The sequence below is a fragment of the Rana temporaria genome, chromosome 1 (assembly GCF_905171775.1).
Source record: "Rana temporaria chromosome 1, aRanTem1.1, whole genome shotgun sequence".
In the NCBI taxonomy this organism is placed as follows: domain Eukaryota; kingdom Metazoa; phylum Chordata; class Amphibia; order Anura; family Ranidae; genus Rana; species Rana temporaria.
The window spans coordinates 59,864,169-59,890,541 of record NC_053489.1 but is presented as its reverse complement, the minus strand read 5'-3'; the positions used below and the strand labels follow the sequence as shown (position 1 = coordinate 59,890,541).

Sequence of the window (26,373 nt, the reverse complement as noted above, 5' to 3'; positions counted from 1 at the left end):
ACATAACCCCATCAGCGCCCCCTTGTGGTTAACTCCCAAACTGCAACTGTCATTTTCACAATAAACAATGCAATTTAAATGCATTTTTTGCTGTGAAAATGACAATGGTCCCAAAAATGTGTCAAAATTGTCCGAAGTGTCCGCCATAATGCCGCAGTCACGAAAAAAATCGCTGATCGCCGCCATTAGTAGTAAAAAAAATAAAAATAATAAAACTATCCCCTATTTTGTAAAAGCTATAAATCGATAAACGCTTATTGCGATTTTTTTTTTACCAAAAATAGGTAGAAGAATACGTATCGGCCTAAACTGAGGAAAAAAAAAAATTGTATATATGTTTTTGGGGGATTTCTAATACAGCAAAAAGTAAAAAATATTGCATTTTTTTCAAAATTGTCGCTCTATTTTTGTTTATAGCACAAAAAATAAAAACCGCAGAGGTGATCAAATACCACCAAAAGAAAGCTCTATTTGTGGGGAAAAAAAGATGCAATTTTGTTTGCGAGCCACGTCGCACGACCGCACAATTGTCTGTTAAAGCGACGCAGTGCCGAATTGTAAAAACGCCTTTGGGCATTTAGCAGCATATTGGTCCGGGGCTTAAGTGGTTAAAAATGCTTGTTGCTTGACTATTATGGTAACCCAACGGCTTTAATACTTTGAATCCTAGATGTAGTACAAGTGTGCAGATCAGAAGTTTTGGCTTCATGGCTGAATGCTTGTTCTGGATCAGTGACTCAGTACCTAAAGCAGATCTCCAGCTCCAGGTTTTCCACTTTCTTCTAAAACCCAAACTCCACGAGTGTGACTTTCCTGTGTCCCCTGCAGCGCTCACTGGTTGCTCCTACTGATCCTAATGTAACCACAGTACACAGTAGGGATTTTTGGTTTGGAAGAACTGAGTGAAAAGAAGGACTGGGAGATTGACACTTAGAGAAGTGTTGGTTCCAGAAAAAAACATTTCTCTTCAATGGAGCTGTGTTTAGAGCTGTAGGCAGCAGGAGATGTTTCTTTACAGGGAAAACATTGTTGCATCTTTAATTAGGTGACTGGGTTGCTTTTGTTGCAATTAAATTCTGAGACAAAGGGAGACATTTGTAATATGGAATTTATATTATTTTGTTCATATAGGACTGGAAGGGGAAGAAATGATGTCTGTTGTAACCCATAATGTGCAGAGGATGCGAGTGAAAGCTCTCAGACGTGTACAGAGAAACATCGGGCCAGTGGAGATGCATGTTTGGGAACCAGCTCTGGATGAGAATACAGAGAATGAGTCACACTGCTATGACAAATATTCGCTGGGTACCAGTCTCAGCAGGAGCACACTTACCGACCTTGGCAGGATTTACAGTGACACAGACACCTTGTCTGACACCTTCCGTAGCAGTGCTGCAGAGGACAGGTACTGAGGATACACTTCCAGAATGTCTTAATTTACTTTACTTGTGTATAGCAAATACAGTCCAAAGATATTTAAACAATTTTTAGGGCATTTTCTGCATAACAAGCGCATGGAAAGTAGGTTCTATGGTTTTCAATAGCATAGTTCACAGTTTACACAGTTCCAGAAAAAAAAGTAGAACATGCTGCAATATATGTTATATTGCAGGCATTACAGGCTGTGATCAAGGCTTTGTGCAGAAACATGTAAGCTGTTTTTATTCACCTATATGTAGCAATAAAGATTATTCATTTTACTGGATTCTGGAGCTGCCGGCTACCTTTTCTTCTAAATACTGCGAAACAGAACCGACGCTTGCAGTCGTCCTGCTGTAAGCTCATGGTCGCTTCAGTGACTGCAAACTTGTAACACAACTTCTCCCCCAGACTCTTCTGATTATAAAAAAAAATACTGAGCTACTGAATGATTTCCATAGGAAACCGTGTTAAATGGACTGCAGTGCAAATCTGCAAAATGCAAAAAGCACTACAAATGCATAGGTGTAAACCAGTCCTGAGTCAGTTAAAACTGGGTGGTACACACTGTGAGTTTTTTTTTCATTCAACCAGCTGGCAGAACAGAAAAATAAAATCAGATTCCTGCATCCACACAAGCAATGTGAATTCAGGAATCTCCCCTTGCTGCACTGTTGTATTCTGTCAGCGGGGAAGCCGCCACAACACCTGCCCTGTCAGAATTCACTGATCAGAGCTCCAGCCGCTGATCGTATGCTGTTTTTCCAGCAGGACCGTGTGACAGAAGCCAGTCTAACGATCGGCTTCTGTTGATCAAAGAGGGCTAAACAAGGATCCATCCTGCGTACCCAGCTTTAGAGAGATGCTATCACAAAGTATCACCTTTTTAAACTGCTCATATACATAAAATGTTAGGAGTGTCAGAGGCTGTAGTAGGCTCTGTACTGGCCACGAGGCCATAAAGATGACTGGCTGCTATCTGTGGAGCTGCACATTGGTAAAGTGTTACTAAACCCAGGACCCTGCATTCACTATATCTTGTCTCCCACAGTACACAGAACATGGAAACACAATTATTCCAGGAAATACAAACTGCTAAATACGTTTTCTTATCAGCAGTATATAGCAGTCATGTGACTTCTATCAGTGTCCAGCAGAGTGCTGGTTAAAGCTTGTAGGAGGAGTTTTCATTCTACTCTGGCTGTCCTATGACACTGCATGACCCCTGACCCTCTGTCTGGACAATGCTGATTGGCTCTGTGCTGATCACATGCACTCTCCCAAGGCAATACACACCAAACTGAGAATGTGCAGCTTGTCCCCAAAGGGGAGGATCAGAAAAGACAGGATTAAACCTCCATTTTACACAATGCGCAGGATTAAAACCTTAGGTTCCACAGAGAGTATAACAATCATGCTTTACTGCATATACAGACTGATTTTACTGTTGTGGGTTTAGTAACACTTTAATGAGCAGCAGTGAGTTCATGTGCTTGGCACGGGCAGAGAAAACTTTACCTCCTCCCTGCTGCCACTTGCAGGACACTGGGGGCTTCACAGACAGCAGACAGGCACCCTGATGGACCACTGAGGGCTATTCTAGAGTGTCAGACACTGAAGAAAACAACATCTGCTACTAAGGGAATATTGAATGGCTGTACAAGACCAGCATCAGCAACATCTTAAAAAGTTATTCTTGATAACCGCGTCTTTTAAAATTTTTTGGATGGTGTACCTTTTATTTTTGTTTTGGTTGAATTATCTTTAGTTTTCAGTATGTGTTTTAATCCTCTTTTGCAGAGCAGAGTGGCACACCCCACTCAGTAAACCTGTGCTCAGTGGGATGCCAAACAAAGTCAGAGAAAAAACAAAAGGGAGAAATGAGATGCCCATTGAGAATGGACCCACTGTACCCAAAGTTGGAACCTGGGAGTTTGAGTGTGATGATGAAGAGTACACCAACTTCCTGGATCTCTTTCTTAGCTATCTTCTGGAGAGGGATTTGCTTCATAGCACTGAGCCAGGGGTTCCTTTTCTCACTTCTTTTGCTCCGCATCTTCGAGAACATGAGCTCAACTCCCTTGCATTCGATGTTCATACTACACTAAAGCGCAAGCTGGGGCGACCTGAGATAAAAAGTGTCTTTAGAGCTGGTTCCTGCTACAAAGTTAATGCTGAACCCCAGAATGACCCTGCTGTGGACAGCACATTAGTTCAGACTCAAGGCACAACTGAGCCATCTCCAGTCATGTGTTCAACGGTGATGCTGGGGAAGCCATTGTCTTCGGCTGAGAAGTACTTTCATAGGATTAGATCACAATCTGTCAAAAACGGCTTGTTTGGCTTACAGGATCAAAGAACACAAAAATGCCACGAAGATGACTGTAATTTAACTTTTTCTGGATACACGTTTGATCATTACAGCTACAACCTCATTAAGAATAAGCACTGCAAACCTAGTGAAGAGCTTGGGCCTGAGCTTCAGGCCAAATACAGCAATGAAATTAAGCTGGTGGAGTGGATGATCCGCTGGTCTGACCGCAGGTTGTTCTATAGTAGAGGCAAAGCAGAACTGTGCCATGTTGGATCCAACACCGCCATACGCGTCAAGACCTCTTCTGCGGCTATTCTCACATCTGTATGGCTTTTGGAAGAACCTTACCTGGTAAGTGCTGACATTTAAAGGACAACTCCATATTTTAAGAGAATATTTTTTTAAGGCAAAACATGTAGACTGTCATTGCTGAGTTCTCATTCTATAAATGCTTCATGTTTGGCTGTTGTGCTGATCCTCTTACTTTGTTACAGCAAGTCCAGTAATTTAGAATCATTTTGAGGGTAAGGACTCTCAAACAGTCCTTGTGTGGATCTTTATCTACGTACTAAAGTTAGAAGATCTTGGAAGCCTTTTCAGGAGGAAGTTAGTAATGGCAGTGTCCAAATCAGAGGCGTAACTATAACCTTCAGGGCCTGGTGCAAGAAACCATGAAGGGACCCTGACTTGTAGTATGATGGAGGGGAGGGTATTGTGAAAGGATGAGGGGCAGTGTGACGGGGGCAGTATGATGGGGTATTTTAACAGTTTTAGCGCGATCTTCAGGTCGGTTACGTGACTCGAAACTTGTCTCAAGGACGTGTGATCTCCCCAGCTAATGTCAGAGGGAGACCTCGGCACCTCCTGCAGAAGCCATATATCGGATTTTTACAGCGGCCGTGAGTCATGTGACCGGCCTGAAGATCGCCATAAATCGGTATTTACAACGCTCGTTTTTATAAAACTCTTATAGTGTGCGCTATGCCTGCCTATAATAGAGGGGCTGGCAGTGATTTGTGTTAACCAAGCCTTTAAGAATATACTAGGGGTCTTCAAAAAGTTTCTTATATTTCCGTTGCAAACGGTGAGACTGGGAAGAGTAGTAATGGGTCATGTTTGAGAGTGTCATGTGACTAGTCTGTCTGGCAAGCTGGCTGACCTTGCAGTTTAGTATAAGAGTTGTCACGCTGTGGTGAGGATGGCTGTGAAACTTATAAATTGTGCCAAAGCGGAACAGCGGAACAGCGTTATGTTATGTGCTTTTTGTGGGCAGAAGGTGTGTCAGGAGCACAAATTCATCTCCGCATGTGTGCTCAGTATGGGAATAAAAGTTTGATTGGGAGGTTATTGAACACCCAGCTTATAGTCTGTAATTAGCGCCATCTGATTTATGATTTTTGCACTGCTCAGTGAAGCTTTAAGATGAAGACGATTTTTTATGTGATGATGATGGAAAAGCAGTGGTGCATCAGTGGCTACGGGCTGAGGCAAAAACATTTTTTGCTAATGGCATTAAAAAGTTGTTACAACACTGGGGAAAATGCATCATAAAGGAGGGTGACTATGTAGAAAAGTGATGTCATTTGTTTTTTAAATTATTTAGGCTCCGCTCACATCTAGGCGTCTCAGATAACTGGCAGAATCGCTGCAGTTCTGCCTGTGATCTCGGAACGCCCTTGTGATCCCCATCACTTCCAACGACTTTGGAAGTGATGCGATAAAATTTTGCAAACAGAATGGCAGTATGGCAGTATCCCAAAAGAAGTCCCGGACAGGCGCCACGATTGGGGTGCCATTAGAAGTGACAGGGATCGCAAGGGCGTCCCTCAATTCGGGATCGCAGGCGGACAGGACGCCTAGATGTGAAGGAAGCCTACGTTTAAAAAAAAAAAAAAAAAAGTTTAAAAAAAGTTTGGAAAGTGGAAACTTTTTGAAGACCCCCTTGTACTTTGGGAGCTGTTAAAGAGCTGAAAAAGATCCTTCAATTGGGCTTTAAATTTTGACAAAAGTTTGACAGAATAATTTGAATCCTTTACATCTTCTTTAGTTTTATTTATTTTTTATTTTTTTACTTAATAAATTTATGTAGCAGGGACACTCCTTTCACAATATGTCTGAAACCTTCTTACTACAGAAAAACAAAAGTTTTATTTTAGCGTTCTATGTACATCTATTTATATATGTGTTCTTTTCAGGTTCCACCGAGACAGTACATTGTAGCTCCTGTTGTCCACCATGCCGTGAAGCCCAGCTTACAGAGAGAAGCCCCGGTGGAGGAGGAGGATGATGATTCTGAGTCAGAAAGAGGGTCCCTCAGTGTAGTACACGAGGAGGATCCTGAGCTATTAGAGCAAAGTGACTCCAGGTGAGCCTTCTGTTAAATCTAACCTTCACCAGCATTGGTCTGAAAGCTGCTGCAACGCAGTCTTAACACATTGGGGAAGATTTACTAAAGCTGGAGAGTGCAAAATCGAATGCAGCTCTGCATAGAACCTAATCTGCTTCCAGGTTTTTTTTTGTTTTCCTTTGTCAAAGCTTAAAGCGGTGTTCCGCCCCCCAAAAAATTATGAAAAACCAGAAGCTGCACATACTGCAGCTGCTGGCTTTTAATAAATGGACACTTACCTGTCCTGGAGGCCACTCAATGTCGGCACCCACAATGGATGTTTCCATAAGCTGTCGTGTGCTGCCGCCGCCATTGCTGGTAAGGGAACCAGGCAGTGTAGCCTTTCGACTTCACGCTGGGAACCCTACTGCCCATGTGCGAGGCCTGCTCCTGTCTCCTACTGGCCCGGCGGCTGGGGGAGGAGGAGGGAGCCCCGCGCTGATGTCACAGGCTGCGGCCTGGACTCCCGGAAGTGGAAAAAGATACCTGTATCCTGTCCCTCCCCCCCCCCCCCAATAGGTGCCAATTGTGGGACCTGAGGGGGGGAGGAATCCGATGAGTGGACATTCTACTTTTGGGTGGAACTCCGCTTTAATTGAACAAGCTGAAGTTAGAAGCCGATTGGCTACCATGCACAGCTGCACCAGATTTTGAACTCGGATTTGGTAAATCAACCACGATGGGTCATTTGCTAAATCTCTGACACAGTAAAAGCAATTTATAGAACAAACAATCTGGTCTAATTTCTTTTCATTTTCAATAAGTTTTCATTAAAATCGGTAAAGTACAAATGGTAACATTATGAAGCATGCACTTACAAACAGTGTATACAGAACTGTAGCTACCAGTGTTGGGTGGTACACCCTGGGTGGTCCATTCAATTAAATATGTATCTTTACCATGTTTTTGTTTACCCCAACTTCAAACTGTGAAGCTTAAATTCATCCTTTCCCTTAAATGTTGTTAATAAAGGTAATGCATCTCCTATTATAGGCTGTAGTTGTCTCAGTATGGGGATCAGACATAAGGATATGCCTGCCCTTTCCCTCTGCTTGCACACTGATAACCTTTACCATGGAAGCATCTTCCTACTTCATTGCAGGCTTTTGTTTTCCTGTACCCACAGACATTAGTCTGCTAGTTTCATAGACACTGTACATTTATTTTATTATGCTGTGGTGACATTATACTGCATACATATTGTAGCTGTAGAATATGTATTTGATATTTGACCAACATGAATGTTGATAGTTTGCACTAGATTATCTCCCAGAACATTACTTTAAATATGCTGTTAACATTAAAATGCTGTACAGTATATGAGTAAAGTGTACACATTTTACAGAGTATATACTTGTATTTTATATACTGTAGTTACATAAGGTGTATGTAGTCCAGTTTAAAGATGTAAGCTTCCTCTCCCGTTTTTTTTCAGTAGTCAAAGGGGTTGATTTACTAAAATACAAATACACTGTGCACTTGCTCTAGATCAGGGGTGCCCAACCTTTTCAAGAGTGAGGGCCACTTAAGCGTCTTGGTAACCGGTCACGGGCCACAATATGTGGAGTGGGTGGATTACAGGTCCGTGTGCACGCTGCATATGCAGAGAGGCCACGGACACAGCCCACTCTACCCTATGGGCCCTCCGATCCACCCTGACGGAAGGGGACGGATCCCCTTCTGTTTTGTTTTTTTAGCAGTTCGCATCAAAGGTGAATGGAGGGTCCGACAGCGTCGGACCGATTGCGTGAAAAGGGCTTAAGGCTGCTTTCAAACTGGTGCACCTGTGGCTTTCTTGCAGGTTAGCTGCACTTTGCCATAGGCTTCTATTATATCCTGCAGGTGTAGTGCATTTTCAAAACGTGCACCGGACCTGCCAGTAATAACAGAAGTCTATGGCTCAGTGCAGGTAATCTGCAGGTGCACTGCATCTGCGGATCAGTTTGAAAGCATTCCAGTAACCACTGCAGAACAGATATGCCCATATACACACTGTGAGTTTAGTAATAAACCTACCTTTATTAACCAGACTTGTATTCAGGTATTCCCAGCTGTTGCTGTACCAGGCGGAGTGCATTTGGTATCACACTGCTTGTGACAGGAGCCGCTCTGTTCCACAGCCTATTGCTTCCTCTACCGCCAGCTTCATTCACAACACTGATGCTCTGGGATGGTGGTGCAAGGTAAAATAGGTAATCTATTACTGTATATTGCTACAGCTTATTTAGTAATTTCTTTGTATGTGTAATAGAGACCTCAAAGCGGAGCTCCACTCCGTTGGCTTCCTCCCCCCTCCACTGCCACATTTGGCACCTTTTCGGGGGGGCAGATACCGGTTTTTGACAAGTATCTGCTCATACTTCTGGGGGATTTTGGCACAGCAAAGTCCCCTGGTTGTTCAGCCTTCCTTCCTCCGCTGCTAGCCCATTCACAAAGTGCAGCGCGCTTCACATAAACAAAGTAAGGAGTCGGCTGCTGAAGCCGCAAGGCTTCACTGCCAGTTTCCCTTACAAGGAATGACGGCAGCAGGACCCGAGAGCCGATTGAAAAATTGGCTGGAGTACCGACATCGCAGCAATCTAAGACAGGTAAGTGTCCTAAAATTAAAAGTCAGGAGCTAGAGTATTTGTTAGCTGTTGACCTTTTTCAATTTTTGCTAAGGGGGCTGGAGCTCCACTTTAAACAGAAACAATCCAGTACATTTCTTTCTCATTGTGTCTTTTTATTAGAGCATCGTCAAAGGGAAGCAGGGAGAGCTGTGATGGGAGCCAGGAAAGGCAACAAGTAACCTCCCTGGATAAGTCTCTGGATGATACATCTGTCCTCTCTGAATATCCTGTGGTGGAGCAAATTCCCATCCCTTCAGAAACAGAAGGTGAAGACTCGTTAGGAGGAATTCAATAAAGCTGCTGCGTCACTTTTTTTTGGCATTATATCCTTTTGTTAATGTATTGTGCCAAATTCATGAAATACTTTCAACACTTACGGTTCTGGCAGTGACTCATGCACCAAATTCAGATAGTTCTAAAATGCACCACTTTTACGTTGGGTCACACTGAACGTAGTAACACTTTCACATTGTTTCTGATTGAATGCACCAAATTTAAAAGTGGAGCTAATTTAAGAACAATATTCTTTTGGCGCTGAGAGAGAAAAACTCTAATGCCGCGTACACACGATCATTTTTCGGCTTGTAAAAAATAGAAAGTTTTTCAGCCTCTAGAAAAAACTATGTTTTTTCCAACTTCATCATTAAAACGACGTTGCCCACACACGATCGTTAAAAATGCTCTAGCAAAGCGCGGTGACGTACAACGGCACTATAAAGGGGAAGTTCCATTCGGATGACTCCACCCTTTGGGCTGCTTTAGCTGATTTTGTGTTAGTAAAAGACGATTCGCGCTTTTCTGTCTGTTACAGCGTGATGAATGTGCTTACTCCATTACGAACGGTAGTTTTACCGAGTGCTCCCGTCTCATAACTTGCTTCTGAGCATGCACGGGTTTTTCACAGCGTTTAAGCCCACACACAATCATTTTTTACAACCCGAAAAACGACATTGTTTTAAACGTTGTTAAAAAATGCAGCATGTTCAATTTTTTTTTATCATTTTTTGGGTTCTGAAAAATGACAGTGAAGCCCACACACACCATCATTTTAAATTATATTTTTTTAAAACGTAGTTTTTTACATGCCGAAAAATTATCGCGGCATCAGACAGATTTTGCAAAGGTGTCTCACTGCATAGAAAATAGAAATAGAAAAACATTTTGGGCCAGATTCACAGACGACTTACGGCGACGTATCTATTGATATGCGGCGTAAGTTCTGTGATGCGCCGTCGTATCTATGCGCCCTATTCAGGGAACAAGATACGCCTGAATTTTGCCAAGATACGACCGACGCAAGTCTCCTACGCCGTCGTATCTTGGGTGCATATTTACGCTGGCCGCTAGGGGCGCTTCCGTAGATTTACGCTTTGAATATGCAAATTACCTAGATACACCGATTCATGAATGTACTTGCGCCCGCTACGCTGTTTTACGTAAGGCTTACGTCCGGCGTAAAGTTACCCCTGCTATATGAGGCGCAAGTAAAGTATGGACGTCGGAACAAGCGTATATTTTTACATGGTTTACGTAAGTCGTACGTGAATGGGGCTGGGCGTAGGTTATGTTCACGTCGTTGCCATTGAGCCGTCGTATCTTAGGGCGTAAATTTAATGCGATTCTGAGCATGCGCGCGCATGCGCCGTTCGTACGGCGCTTCATTTACATGGGGTCACGATTCATTATAATACAACACGCCCACTACCAGCCTACTTTGAATTACGCGGGCTTACGCCGGCCCATTTACGTTACGCCGCCGTAACTTAGGGAGCAAGTGCTTTGTGAATACTGTACTTGCCTCTCTATGTTACGTCGCGTAACGCATATGAGATGCGCTACGCCCGCACAGAGATACGCCGATCTCTGTGAATTTGGCCCTTTGTCACCGGTTCATGGTCATTTTTCTTTTTAGTTATGGTATGTACTCTCTGGGTAGGTGGGGCCACATTTTCGAATAAACGCTTTAATAAGTGAACATGTATAGCAATATAACTCTTCTTCTAATACAGGCATACCCTACTTTTAAGTACACAATGGGGTTTATTTACTAAAGCTGGAAAATGCAAAATCAGGCTCACTTCTGCATAGAAACCAATGAGCTTCTAACCTCAGCTTGTTCAGTTAAACTTTGGTAATAAAACCTGGAAGCTCATTGGTTTCTGTGCAGAAGTGAACCTGATTTTACACATTCCAGTTTTAGTAAATAAACCCCATTATGTACTTAAAAGTGGGGTATGCCTGTATTTTGTTTCTCAGACCTCTTTTGGAATACATCTGTTTTAGCAAACACTTAGAGCTGGTTCACACAGGGGCGGCTTCAAAGTCGGATAGATAGAAGTCAATGCAAGCCGCTCCGAAGTAGTACAAGAACCTTTTTTGTTGGAGGGGCTTGAGTCACTTCGATTAGAATGGTTCCATTATACAGAATGGAGTGCGATTTGTCAGGCGGCTAAGTCGCCTGACAAGTCGCCCCTGTGTGAACCAGGTCTAATTTTTAAATAATGAGTTTGTTTTAACAAGTAGATGTATCTCCTTAGCCCAAGAAAAGTGTCACAGGGGGTAGACAATCCACTGTTTGAGAATTCACGGTGACCTAAGTTAAAGTCTGAAAAATACAAAGACAATGACAACGCACAATCTGAAAGTAGGAATGGGAAGTATGGTACATACAGGTGGATCCGGAGACCAGAAGAATGTGGGGTTAATGGAAAAGGCAAAGCGTGGGTCCTAATGAAGATCTATATGGGTGAAAAGGGAAAGATGAATACATGTATACAGGATTGAAATGATGTAGGAATAATGATAGATTGGGAATAATGTAGCTGCTAATGAGAAAAAAAAGGGTTGTTGGATTTGCTATTTGAGGCTGGGTTCACACAAACGCTCCTACATTGGGAGCTCATGTCGCATGACGTGTGACAATCAATGTTTCCCTATGAGAGCCGTCTTAACTGGTCCGACACAAGTCGGTCCGACTTTGAAAATGCTCCCTGTACTACTTTGGTCCGACTTTGATCCTACTTCAGCCCATTGAATATCATTGAAGTCCGACCAAAGTAGGAGCCTTGTCTTTACCATCCGACTTTTGACATCCGACATGTGATTACAGCAGCAGTAAAAGGAATTTATCTCACTCTGGGATTGTTTTGATTGGTCAAAGAACAAGTCAGACTATCACAAAGTCGGATTAAAGTAGTATCCTGTTCATGAAAGTCCCATGGATGTAGGATCAATGTAGGATGGATGTAGGACCGATGTAGGACCGATGTCGCAGAGCAAAGTAGGATGAAAGTCGTGTAGTATAGTGTGAACCCAGCCTGAATCAAAATGATGTTAAAGCAAAGGAGAGATAAATAACAAGGGAAGAGAAGACATGAGGCATGCCAAGGAAATGGTACATTTGATAATCGCATTGTGTGTTGGTACTGCTTGCCCACACTACCTAGCAATGACGGGATGGATTCCAACATGCACTTGGTCCCCTAAGGGATTAACCCTTTCCCACCAACTGTATACACATATGCGGCCTCATGAAAGTGAGTCTTTGTCGGTGCGCTTTCTGCTGGGAGCGTCCTGCTCCCAGAACAGAGACTGAGCTCTCACCAACCCCTAGGTCTTGTACAAACATTCATTCCCCAATCATCTGATCATCGTGCTTGGCTGTCACAGTGATCAGTCATTGTACAGCCTGCCCCTTTCCAATAAGATTTGGACACCGGATTGGAGATTTCTCCCTGCCCAAATCTCTTCGAAGTCTCCAAGCTCCAGACCCAGATCTGGGACTAGCAAACCTGGAGAGACCTGTAAAAATAGTTTTCTCCGCTCATAATAAATACTCCCAAGCTTTGCACTCTGCTTTAATATGAATCCTGTGTCTTTTTTTTTTTTTACGAATATCACGCTGTGGCAGGGCCTAGGACTGTCACAAAACACATGTCAAAGTTGCAAAACTATGTTCAGGTGTTTGTTTCACCCTCAGTCATTGAAGGGATTAAATAAAAGTTCTTTGACTGATAGAAAAGAGGAAGGAATGGAATACTGCAGTGGGAGCAAATGGATATATGAGAGAGAAAATCAAGGCTATGGCATGGCAGAGTGTAAAAGTGTAAAAAATTACATATTTAACAGCAACTTTAGTTAGGTTCAGCTTACACTAAAGCTTAATATTTTCCCTACAGATGAAATGCCTGACACCCAGAGAAGCCCCAAAATCTCAGTCGATATACGTCCTGTGCCAACACAAGTAGAGGTATGTAAACCACACAAGTCTGACTGTAACATGCACTAAATAGGAGATCTAATAATAATAATACAATTCTGATTCATTTTATGTGGTGCTTCTGTTGTACAGATTGTATACTCTGAAACTGAGCAGAATGCAGAGGATCCCGAAGAATCATTTGTAGAAGAAATACCAGAACAGTTGCAGTAAGATTTTGGTTATTCCTGCTATGTTTCTTAGTGAATTCAATAAGGAAGAGGTTTATTGTCACAATAAAGCACAAGCTTGTTTAAAAGGCCAAAATCTGAATTTGGGTTGTTGACTCTTAAGTTGGTCATAGACGGGCGTATTTTCTTTCCTGCAACCACGGGTTGCAGTTAAGAAAATTGCTTAATTCCCTTATCAACACAGTCAGTGTTGATGGGGAAGTCTCTCCCACGGAGCCATTGTGTTCTCCTGATGGGGGAGAAGGGGATGCCATCCCTGCCAGGAGAACACAGTAATTGCTGCTAGTGGCTTTAATTGCACAATTCGCATTTACAATCAGACATGGCTGGTTGTACCCATGTTGATCAATCAATTTATGGTACATTCAGTCTGCCCATACATGGTTCGAATCTTGGCTGGTCCTTGCTGAACCGGCGGAGATTTGAACCGTCTATGGTTGGCTTTACACTAGACAATGGAAACCAAAATTGCAGACACAGGTGCCCAGATATTGTCATGGCATATTTATTATGGAATTCTGTGTTTCACTTGCAGTTGTCCTTTAACTCTTTCACGCCGAACATACGCATATATGCGTCCTCGGCTTTCGGGGGTTATACTGGGATGATGCCTGCAGCTGCAGGCATCATCCCAGTACCGTTGTTTATAGCCAGCGATTGGCTATCCAGGCATAACAACCGATGTGGCTAAAAGCCGCTCGGTTGTTATGCCGGAGGAGTTGGAGGGGACATCCCCCCCCTCCCGCCGCCTCTCGCGGCTCTGACCGGGCCTCCCGTTCCACCGGGAGACCCGATCCTTGATCTGGCGCCTCCAGTGTCCAGGCCCAGACTGAAACTAAGCCGTAAACGGCATTGATTCAGTCTCTGCAATGTAAACACGGAAGCAACGTCATGACGTCACTTCCGGGTTTCTTGGCTGCCAATGGCGCCGGATTTAAAAAAGTACACAGTATTCAGAATCGCAGTTTTCGGTGATCTTAATACTTTGAAGTGCAAAGGAGGGATCGGGGGTCTTTTAGACCCTCAATCCCTCCATAAAGAGTACATGTCACCACCTATTACTGTCACAAGGGATGTTTACATTCCTTTTGACAGCAATGAAAGTGATCAAAATGTAAAAAAAAAAAAATACACAATTTAATATTATAAAAAAAAAAATATATTTAAAGTGCCCCCCCCTCCCCGCAAGCTTGCGCAACAAAGTAAACGCATACGGAAGTCGCGCCCGCATATAAAAACGGTGTTCAAATCACACATGTGAGGTATCGCCGCGATCGTCAGAGCGAGAGCAATAATTCTAGCACTAGACCTCCTCTGTAACTCTAACCTGTTAACCGTAAAACAAGTTTAAAGCGTCGCCTATGGAGATTTTTAGGTACCGTAGTTTGTCGCCATTCCACGAGTGCGTGCAATTATAAAGCGTGACATGCTTTGGTATCTATTTACTCGGCGTAACATTATCTTTCACATTATGCAAAAAAAATGGGCTAACTTTACTTTTTCATTTTTTTTTTAATTCATCAAAGTTTAATTTTTCCCAAAAAGTGTTTAAAACATCACCGCACAAATACTGTGTGACATAAAACATTGCAACAATCGCCATTTTATTCTCTAGATTCTCTGCTAAAAAATATATATAATGTTTGGGGGTTCTAAATAATTTTCTAGCAAAAAATACGGATTTTAACTTGTATACACCAAATGTCATAAATAGGCTTAGGCATGAAAGGGTTAAACACATACTGTATTGCAAAGTGTGAGTATTTCTTAAAGCACACAAATAGGAAAGAGAAAGAGGTCTGTTAGTGAATGAATGTCTTTATTGCCAGCATCAGTTGCTGTGGAGATGATACACAGTCGGTGAGTAAACATGCCAGGGTTAAATAAAGGAATATTGCAATAATTGAGAGAAGCCAGGCAGAAAGCAGCACCAGACATACATACTGACCACAAATTCAGTGTCGGATTTAGAATGGCAGTGTGTAGCACTTACAGATGAAAGTACAAAATATATACAGGTACCTGTTTTTTATGCGGCAGAAATCCTGATTTTTAGGCTTGTTGTAATGAATGGGAAATGTTTTTATGTTTTTGTGTGTGGTTTGTTTTAGCAGTGAACCAGCCATGTCCACTGGTTCTTCACTTCCACAGCCTTCACCCAGTGCCACGAATGTTCCTCCACCTCCTGCTCCTTTTACCAACCTGCCAGAACTGACTTCTGATGGAAGACAAAGCACTCAGCTTGCCAACACCTCAGATGGCGTCAGGCAGCTTTTCCAAGATGAAATGTTTCGATTACTCCAGGTAAATTCTATTGCTTCTGAACATAGTTTTGTCTTGCTAATTCTGGGCACAATTTATTGTTAAAGCTAATTGTTTCGCACAAAAATTTAAAATTTTAAATATTTTCCTCATTCGCTACATATGAATATAAATGCTTTTTGTTGCACCAAATACCCTTGAAAACCCAGATACTGCCTTGTAAAATTAGCAGTAATATCAGAAAGCTGAGCTGTGATTGGGACCCAGCAGATTCATCCATTACAAGCTGCCTGCAGTAAACTACATGGGGTAGGTTCAGTAATTCTGCCCAAAGAGAGAGCATCAGTGAAAGGTCTCTATTACAGAAGACTCCTGCACAGAGGCAACGTGCAAGAGTTGTTTCATGCTGGAATATTGCACAGATGTAGAACAAATACACAAAGGACAACACAATTCAGGTTAAGGGCCCTTTCACATGTGCGGACCGTATGTCTGCATTTTCATCCATCCGTATGAAAATGGGACATACATTGGTCCCAATGTGATTGCGGGTGTCAGCGGATGACTATCTGCTGACACCCGTAATCATCCGCCTCCGCACAGATCCGATTTTTCGGACGAAAGAAAATCCTATTTCTCTTTCGTTCATAGACGGACACAGCCTTCATTGACCTTAGGGTTATGCTTCTTCCTACCAGGAGATTTAGGCAGAATTCTACAGCACTTAAGGTTTTAAAAACCTTTCCTTCATGCCGCTCCTCCCAGGGGGCGTGGCTCCCCAGGCATAACCCACACCCTGCTCTAGCAGCCTCAGTTTGTTTTCTGCCTAACGACAGGAGATCAGGCTCTCTCTGGAGTTCCTGGACTCTGGGGTTTTTTTCTTGCGATTTTTCTCGCTTTTTTATTATTTTGTTCCTGCATTTTTGAATCCTGCGATTCTTCTATCAACAGCCGACTGGGTGACAGGCTGGGTCATCGACCCTTGTAGTCCCCCCATGTTCGGCCTTCGAGCGTGTGCCGGCCCTCAGCTCAGCTTTGGGACGTCCACGACAGGCCCGGTTGCTCCAGGGGCGGCCGGGGAACTTCGGTTCTAGGGCACACATATGACCGGTCTCTATGGCTTTGTCACAGTGTGTCTGGCCGACAGCCATGCCGTTTACTGCCTAAATCTCCTGGTAGGAAGAAGCATAACCCTAAGGTCAATGAAGGCTGTGTCCGTCTATGAACTCAGAGAAATGGATTTTACGGTGAGTACAAAAATCCTTTTTTTTCTTCCGTCTGTCGGATCGGATGAACACGGACACACGAGAGCGGAGGAAAGACAGGGCGGTCCCTGCACAGTGTGCGGGGACCGCCCTTTCAGCTGCCAGCTCAGCGGGGATTTAACGGAGGATCCCCGCTGAGCTTTTACGGACACACGGAGCGGATCATTACTGATCCGCCCGTGTGAAAGGGGCTCTAAGACTACACATGCCTCTTGGATTTTGACATTATTTGTTTAGCCTAAATTTCACCTCTATTCTCTATTCTTTCTTATAGTCTTTGTTCCTGGACACAATGGGGTTGATTTAGGAAAGCCAAATCCCCTTTGCACTACAAGTGCACTTTGAAGTGCAGTCGCTGTAGATCTGAGGGGAAGATCTGAAATGAGGAGGAGATTTGCTGATTTTATCATCCAATCATGTGCAAGCAAAAATGCTGTTTTTTATTTTTCTTGCATGTCCCCCTTGGATTTACAGCGATTGCATTTCCAAGTGCACTTGCAGTGCAAAGTGAATTTGCCTTCCGTAAATAAACTCCAATGCCTGTGGCTGCTTTTTTGTTTGTAGTGTGCAGGCATTCGCTGTTCTTTATGCAGAATGTTGGTGTTAATACTGCACTCAGTGCTTAATGCATTTGTTCACTTGATACCGGTAGCTGTGAGCAAAGTGTCTGGAGGGATGTGTATGTACTAGGGATGTCCTGATACTAGTATCGGTATCGGGACCGATACTGAGCATTTCCCCCGAGTACTTGTACTCTGGGAAATGCTCCCGATGCTTCACCCGATACCTGGGCAGGCAGGGGAGTTGCAAGTCTTCTCTCCCCCGTGCTCAGTGTTGTCTTCCCTTAAAAAAGTAAATTTTTACTTCCGACATTCCCATAAGTTTACCTCTTATATCTGATTCACTTATTGCCCTTGTCATCCTCAGTCAGATGCTCCAGCTTGGATACACCCTAGTACTCAGACACGTTCACCACCTTACTTTCTGCCTATCGCGCTTTCCATATTCTTCTCTTTGTTTCGTTTTTCGCTTTCTCCCTTTTAATCCACTCTGTTTTTGCTTACTTATTGCTTTCTTGCTCTATGTTTTATAACATGAGGTCAACCTTCAGATTTCCATTAGCTCGATTACCACCATTCTACTGTTAATTCTGTAACTTTTAGTAATAATGGTATGGATACGGGTACTTGTATACTTATCATTTCTTATAATATTGATGCCTTTCATATCCTTTGTATGGTTCCATGCACACTAGCGTTTTTTTTAAGTAAAATAAAATGTTTTATTTAGCGTTTTTGCAGTAAAAGAAAAAAAAATCTCAAAAATACTATTGGGAACGTTTAGCTACATTTAGGATCGTTTCTGCTATAAAATGCTTCAAGAAACTCTACAAAAACTATTTTTTTCTGCTCCTGGATGCTGAAACTCAAAAAACGCTAATAGCCTAAAGTGGTATGCATGGACACTTACACCCCTTTCACACTCGGGTGCTTTACAGGTGTTTTTGCGCTAAAAATAGCACCTGTAAACTGCCTCTTCTGCAGCCCCAGTGTGAAAGCCCAAGTGCTTTCAAACTGGGTCAGGACAGGATAAAAGGCCTGCAAGCAGCATCTTTGGGGCGGCGGAGGAATGAATGGGCGCTGCTTTCAAAGCACCTTAAAAGCGCTTTGAAAGCAGTGCTAAGCGGGCGCATTTAACCCCTTCTGGGGGGGGGGTGAAAGGCACCCCGCTAGCAGTGCCAAAGTGCAGCTATAACAGCGGTAAAGTGCTGCTAAAACTAGCGGCGAGTTTAACCGCTACCATCCGCACCACCCTAGTGTGAAAGGGGTCATAGGACAACACTATCTAGCTTCTAGGAATAGACAGAAATGCTAATAACCACTTCTAGGAGATTAAAAAAACAGCTAGTGTGCATGGAGTCTATAAGTTCGCTTCTGAGATACAACCTTCTAGATCCTTGATTGTATGTGTGTGTGTGTGTGTGTGTGTGTGTGTATATATGTATGTATGTGTGTGTGTGTATATATATATATATATATATTAGTCTTATTTCACGCCCATTTTGATGAATGCCATGGTTTTGTTTGATGCTCTCTTCACTTTGGAGGGTACCTATGTTAGCTTCTATATAGGACCCATTCTCGTTTTATATAGCTATCTCTATTACTAATTATGGTGGTCGCATGTATATATGTATGCAGTGTATAAGACTAAATAAAAAGAGATAACATTTTCTTTTTTATGTTTAATTTTAAGATTTGAAAGTGAACTGTATTGTAATTAATACTGACTTTAAAGTCATTCAAATTGTGTATATATGTTTTGTGACACCCTGTTTTTATTTGTTTATTTAGCTCCAGCAGATCAACTTCATGAGCTTGATGCAAGTTGTGGGGTCTTCCTTCGCTGCTCTGCCAGCCATACAGCAGATCATGCAGCATACAGCACAGGTGACAGGGAACCTGGTGACCAACCCCACTGTGGGACAGGTTCCACTTCAGGTCATCCCACCAGCTCCAGTGATTCATACTGTTCTACAGACACAGAAGGATGACGTGGAGCAAGCAGTGAAGACGGGAACAGGTGAAGCTGCTGGGACAAATCCTGTCAATCACTCAGGCAATAAAGAGAATATACAGGTACATTAAAGCATTTTTTTCCCACACGCATATATTAGAATGCAGTTTTGTGTGTTTGAACGGTATGTTTAGCAGCAAGCAGCTGCACTTCTCCTGCCACTCAAATCCTCTTGAATGTTAAAGCAGGATTTTATCTTCCTCCATGTCTTTTGTTTTTTGAAAGTGAACTCTTTTCTTTTCCTGTACAGGGCAAAGCAACAGGCTCATTTTACTGCTGCTAATGCTTACTTTAGTTTACCACCCTTGGGCTAGATTCACCCTGGTCAAAGCTCTGAAAAGTGATCCCTGGTGGATCGCTTCTCAGAGCACGGCTAAGCATCTGCTGTCAGTTGTTCAGACAGCAATCCTGCCTTCTCCAGGAATTAGACAAAGGGAGTGTGGTGCCATCTTCAGCTAGGCACCACAGGTGGAAGACGTGTGTGAGGCAAGTAACTTTCTTTACAGTCTTTTCATTTTACACCTTCTAATAGTAGGAGATTTGTGAAGAGCCCGTGCAATGTATGTTGAACATGCATTTTACTGCAAAGTCCAAAATAATGATGTTGGGAATCGTTTAACCCAGTAGACTGAGGACATTGTGACATTGGGGGTTGTTAGCTCTAGTGGGAGATGCATTTTTTTGTAGTGAGTCCACACCAAACAGGCATATATTGTTAGCCCACGTTTATTAAATAAGGAAAAAAACAAAACAAAAGTCCACTCAGGAGTCCCACGCAGGGGTTTAAACATTGTTCAGAAAGTAACTGAAAATACTAGCCCACCTGGCTACTCTTCAACAGATCTTCCAGTCCAACAGTCTTGGATGCGTACAGTCTTTGGGCTCCTTAAACGCACACAGCTTCTGGCTTCTTGGACACATACAGCTTGAAGCCCTTCAACACACACATCATCTATCTTCACACAGAGACCCTCACAAGCAGCCACTGCTTCAACTCCACCTTCCTCTCACTTCTAACTCTCACCAGCCCTTCATTATATGAGCTGTGTGCACCTGGGCACACACCCTGCAGGCTATCTATACGATCTGGACACAGGGTTGGAGATCCTGTCCCACCCATATCTCTGAGGAATCTCAAAGCCACAGAGCCCCTTGTAGAGATAAATAAATCTGAGAAAACTGCCAGAGCAGTTTTCTCTGTTTTAAAATTTATGCTCTGCAGCTCTGCACTGAGCCGATATGCAGACTCTGTGTCCACTTTAATCCCATCTTCATTGGGACAGAGCCTCGCTCTGCCACAACATCTAGTGGCTGAAAGCAATTGCTGTGTGGGACAGCACCATAAGTATTGCAGCCAGAGCTGATTTCTTTGTTTAAAACTTGCTAGTGGACTTTTTTAACCACTTAAGACCCGGACCAATATGCAGGTTAAGGACCTTTCCCCTTTTTGCGATTCGGCACTGCGTCGCTTTAACTGACAATTGCGCGATTGTGCGACCAAACAAAATTGGTGTCCTTTTTTTCCCACACCTCTGGGGGGGTTTTTTTTGTGCTAAAAAAAAATAGAGCGACAATTTTGCTATAATAAATATCCCCAAAAAAGATATAAAAAAACATTTATTTTCCTACCTATTTTTGGTAAAAAAAAATCGCCATAAGCGTTTTAACGACTGGTTTGCACAAAATTTATAGCATTTACAAAATAGGGGATAGTTGTATGGCATTTTTATTAATAATAAAATGCTATAAAAATGCATTAATTACTGTGAAAATTACATTTGCAGTTTAGAAGTTAACCACTAGGGGGGCACTGTAGGTGTTAAGTGTGACCTCATATGTGTTTCTAACTGTAGGGGGGCAGGGCTAGACGTGTGACGTCATTGATCGTCTTTCCCTATATCATGGAACAGACAATCAATGACAGTGCCACTGTGAAGAACGGGTCCACGGGTCCCGCGGTCATGGAACTTCGGAGCTGGGCTGGGCTCATAAAGGCGCCGTACCTGTACGTGCTTGTGCCCAGCCGTGCCATTCTGCCGACGTATATGTGCAGGAGGCGGTCCTTAAGTGGTTAAACAATTTTCCTTGAGTTGGCTTTTAATATATTAATTGAATAATGGGAATTTGAAGTGTTCCCACAAGAAGGCTTTAATTATATAATAATAGCTGTGCACACAGGCTCACTTACATTGTCTCTGCGCTCATATAAATCAAGGTGTTTGCTGACTTCCAGTTGATTTGCATAGGGTAGGGAAAAAAAATTAGATCTAGCCACATGTTATCTTGTCCTGGCACTGTTGGTTAAGATCTATCCCAATACTTCGCCTCATTGTTTCAGTGGGTGCCGGCAGGAAGAAAATATGTTACATATTTGGTGGACCTGCCCAAAGGTTCAGTGGTTCTGGACCAGAATATTTAATTTGGTATACTTTATCCAGCAGCGGAAGCCCTGCTGAGTACACGTCCAACAACGGCTGTGAAATGAATGGGATGTGACGTCACCCATAGACTTACTATGGGTCTTCTGTTGATGGATGTGTCCTCTGCACCCGCCCACACAGTGAAGCCGCGGCTGCCAGCTCAGTGTGGTGGGACCAGACCCTCCGCCGATAGGTTAGTGTTATGCCACGTACACAGGGTCGGAATCTCCGACAACATATGTTCGATGTGAGCTTGAAAATCCGACCGTGTATATGCTCCATCAGACATTTGCTGTCGGAACCTACGACAACAAATGTTTGAGAGCTGGTTCTCAATTTTTCCGACAACAAAAGTTCTTGTTGGAAATTCCGATCGTGTGTAGCCAATACCGATGCATAAAAATCCACACATGCTCGGAATCGAGCAGAAGAGCCGCACTGCCTATTGAACTTAATTTTCCTTGGCTTGTCATACGTGTTGTACGTCACCGTGTTCTTGACGTTCGGAATTTCCGACAACATTTGTGTGACCGTGTGTATGCAAGACAAGTTTGAGCCAACATCCGTCTGAAAAAAATCCACAGTTTTGTTGTCGGAATGTCCGATCGTGTGTACACTGCATTAGAATGTTGGTTGCTACAGATGCAGGGATTTTAGTTTTTGCACGGACTTCCATTTTAACCTTGCGCTGGTCAAACACAAAATATCTTTGATCGCAATTGATGAAATATTGTCTACTATCCTCCGGAACAAACAACTTTGACTTAGAAAAGTTTGTAACCCCTGGATTAGAGATCTACTTAGTGGGTGGGGTGGCCCGGGGCCAGTAGTCTTGGATGTGGTGATCGTTGTATTTCTCTTCTCTTCTCTTTTCCTTCTTTTTCTACCCTTTTTTTATACTAATTTCCCATTAAAGCTTAGGCTAGAAAATAACCGAAAGCCTGTGCCAAAGCATTGAAGCGTAATGTTCTTTTGTCTAAAACTGGAAACTTTGTTCAGTCTTAAAGAATCTATTTTCATAGCCTTATGATCAGTATACACATAGTAGATCTGCATTACGTTATGTGAGATTATGACCTCCTAAATTACCTACTGCATATGGATGACCCCAACCACCGCGCCCCTGTGCTTTCTACACACCACCACTCTGCCCCTCAGGTTGCACTCTATTATCACTTAGATCAGTGGTTCTCAACCTGGGGGTCGGATGACAATTTGCCAGGGGTCACCGAATAATGGGCTTTTCCTGGAGCCAGCGGCCGCCCACTCAGCCTCTTCGCAGTTCACGGAATGGCTGGGGGGGCAGAGACTAGAGGTCAGCTGATTGGTGAGGAATGTGGGAGGGGCTGGAGGAGACCCCATCTCCTGATTTTGGCATATGTGTCACTGCTGCGAGACACCATAGTGCTGGAGACACGGTGAGTAACACTACCTGTGATTAGAGTTGCAGTTACAAGTATCCACTACAGTTCTCAGATCAGCAAATGACCTTGATCACGATCAAGAGCACCTAAGTTGGCTGATCAGCAGAACTCCCCCCAGCACTGCCACTGATCCCATCCCCCCACCAGCACTGTCACTCATAGCACCCCCCACCCCACCCCGAGTAGGAGAGGGAACAAATAGAGAATCCATGGAAGGGAGAGGAAAAGAGGGAGAGGAACATAAAAAAAAGGCGAGAGAGAGTGATAGGGGAGAAAAGACGAGAAATTAGCATAGAGAGAGAGATAAAAGGGAAATAAAGGAGAATAAAGAGAGAATGGTACATCCTAAATAGTACCATAAGGGGTTTTAATACTGTACAAGTGGAAGGGACTCAGGGAGCGCTAAATGTCTGTGGGTTAGGGGCGCAAATTACTTGTCTTGCCTTGGGTGCTGACAACCCACCCTATGAAATTTTTACTGTTAAGGGTCCCACAACTTGGGAAATTTTATCAAGGGGTTCTGCATGGCACTTGTGAGGTTGCGGACCACTGACTTAGATGTATGATTAGGATGAAGTCGTTTTTGTTATTTTTCAATACAACACTATTGCTTGATATTCACCAGTACAAACTTGAACCCCATTGTTTGTCTAAACTTTTCCAATAAAAAGTATTGGAAAATAAATTGGCACATGAGTTAACTTTTTCATTTATGGAGGATCCCATTTGTATTCTTTTGGATAGTAAAAGGCAGGTCAACACACCAAAACGCGGCATTCTGAACTGTTCCCGGACCACAACTCTGTTATTGTGAACAATTCCTTTGAATTGTAGATGGCACTAAATGCAATGATATGGAAATAACACTGAATACGTGACTATGCAAGCCATGTAAGAGAGCTTACAGTGTGTACGGGACATCATGAGATGTCAGTCAATTATGGAGATTTTTCCGTATTATGTATAACTTCAAACACATTACAAAATTAACTTTTTTCTTTTTTATACAGAGACCTCCCAAGATTAATATACCTTCAAGCCAGGTTAATGAAAGCGAAAGGATCCCAGCAAATATGGGATTATTAAGTACTGCTCCTCGCCAAACCCTGCCTTTAATTACTTCAGCATCACCACAACAGAGTACTCTAAATCTCCACCCACCTCCAGAATCAAGTAACTTCAATGGATTTCCACTACTTAAACTACACTCAGCACCGACTCTACTGTCACTAAACTCGCTATCTGGAGCAGAAAATTCCTCAAGACCTAAAGATCGTCCTCCGCTTAGGGAGGCATGGGGGCCATCCAATAGGCAACCCAGTCATCAGTCATCCATTGAACTAACCCAGCCGCCTCCTTATCTTAGCAGTTCCACCATTAAAGCTGGCAAAAGGACAGAGAAGGCAATAAAATGGGCTCAACCTGTGCTAAAAGGGCACTCAACACATTCCGTTGGTAACCTGTCTAAGGCAAATGTTCCTGTTTACCAACCATTCCACAAATCAGAGGAAAATAGACGGAGACCTGAAGGAAGAATTATAGAAGTATCCCAGAACAATGTAGGAATGCCCTTACTATGTCTGCGTACCGACCCGACATTGTATCTTCCATCCATGCCAAATCCCGGCTTTACCGTATCGGTGGCAGGTCCTCAGGCGAAGACATCTGAGAAGTCAAAAGGTCCACCAGTAGCTGGATTTACTCTATTGAAAGCCAATTTACCCCAACAGATTCAGGTAATTATCAACCTATTGCTTCAGTTCATTATTGTAATGCTACACAGTTAGATGCTTTTCTGTAGACCTTCCTGTGCCATTGGCTAAATTACCTTTAAGCCCCACGTAAAAATGTTTTCTGCATCATTCTTAACCTCTGGAACCTTGTTTAATTATATTGCCAACTATTTCTTACTTGAGGATAAGCTAACCAATGATTTGACAAATGGATATTGCTAACGCAGGGCTCGACAAATCCCGGTCGCCAGGTCGCCATGGCGACTAGAAATAGTGTCCTGGCGACTTGGCTTGGAAGTTTTTTTGGTGAGCTGGCGCCATCTGGTGGTGAGCCGTTGGTATTACAAGTTAAGCATTACAAGTTAAACAGCAATTCTAATGTAATTTTTCACTATTTTCACTGCCATCTTCTTCCCTCTAATTAAAACCCCCAAACATTATATATATTTTTTATCCTAACACCCTAGAGAATAAAATGGCAATCGTGGCAATACTTTCTGTCACGCCGTATTTGCGCAGCGGTCTTACAAGCGCACTTTTTTGGGAAAAAATTACACTTTTTTTAATAAAAAAATAAGACAACAGTAAAGTTATCTCAATTTTTTTTAATATTATGAAAGATAATGTTAGGCCGAGTAAATTCATACCCAACATGTCACGCTTCAAAATTGCGTCCGCTTGTGGAATGCCGACAAACTTTTACCCTTTAAAATCTTTATAGGCGACGTTTAAAAAAATCTACAGGTTGCATGTTTTGAGTTACAAAGGAGGTCTAGGGCTAGAATTATTGCTCTCACTCTACCAATCGCGGCGATACCTCACATGTGTGGTTTGAACACCGTTTACTTATGCGGGCGCTGCTCACGTATGTGTTCGCTTCTGCGTGCAAGCTCATCGGGACGGGGTGCGTTTTCTGGCTCCTAACTTTTTTAGCTGTCTCCTAGATTCCAAGCAAATTTGTCAACCCCTGTGCTAACGTATCTTACCACTGATGGGTTGTTTATGATGATTCGTTTTTAATTATTTCTGTAAAACCTTTACCTCAAAAGAAAAGAAAACCCCCCTATCCCACTCCCCCCCCCCTTTTTTTCTCCCCTCTCCCTTCCCCCCTAGTCTGTACTGCTTTATTCTTTCTTGTTCTATTTGGTACTTTCTTTATTGTTTTATGGAAAATGGTGAAAAGGAATTGGGGAGATCCTGTTACCCATCGACACATGTATGATAATTAGATTACGTGAGCTATCATTATACAAGCCATGTGCAATCCTCATTACGTTTATCACCATTCAGTAATGTGATGGCGTAATATGTTCATAGCTTGTTAACACACTGTATTGCATGTATGTAACCTCAGCTCTAGTCACATCTTTGTTGTAATAATAGGGTCTCACCCTTTATTGGTGTTCAATAAAAATTATATTTGAAAAAAAAAGTAAAGATAACTCTTGCTATAACTGTTTAAAAGGTGTGTGCTGGAGTTTGGCTTCAATTTGTTAATATATTTAAGTCTGCTTA

General features: G+C 42.8%; 1 protein-coding gene across 1 annotated transcript in view; it reads left to right on the top strand.

The window, feature by feature from the left end:
• CPLANE1 (ciliogenesis and planar polarity effector 1) overlaps positions 1–26,373 on the top strand; it is a 185,927-nt gene that overhangs the window by 104,371 nt on the left and 55,183 nt on the right. Inside the window, exons 25-33 of the mRNA XM_040338483.1 lie at positions 1,132–1,405; positions 3,220–4,084; positions 5,929–6,098; positions 8,849–8,994; positions 12,907–12,977; positions 13,080–13,156; positions 15,289–15,481; positions 19,059–19,343; positions 24,136–24,861. Of these exons, the coding sequence (XP_040194417.1) occupies positions 1,132–1,405; positions 3,220–4,084; positions 5,929–6,098; positions 8,849–8,994; positions 12,907–12,977; positions 13,080–13,156; positions 15,289–15,481; positions 19,059–19,343; positions 24,136–24,861 (2,807 nt within the window). The remainder of the gene's footprint in view (positions 1–1,131; positions 1,406–3,219; positions 4,085–5,928; positions 6,099–8,848; positions 8,995–12,906; positions 12,978–13,079; positions 13,157–15,288; positions 15,482–19,058; positions 19,344–24,135; positions 24,862–26,373) is intronic.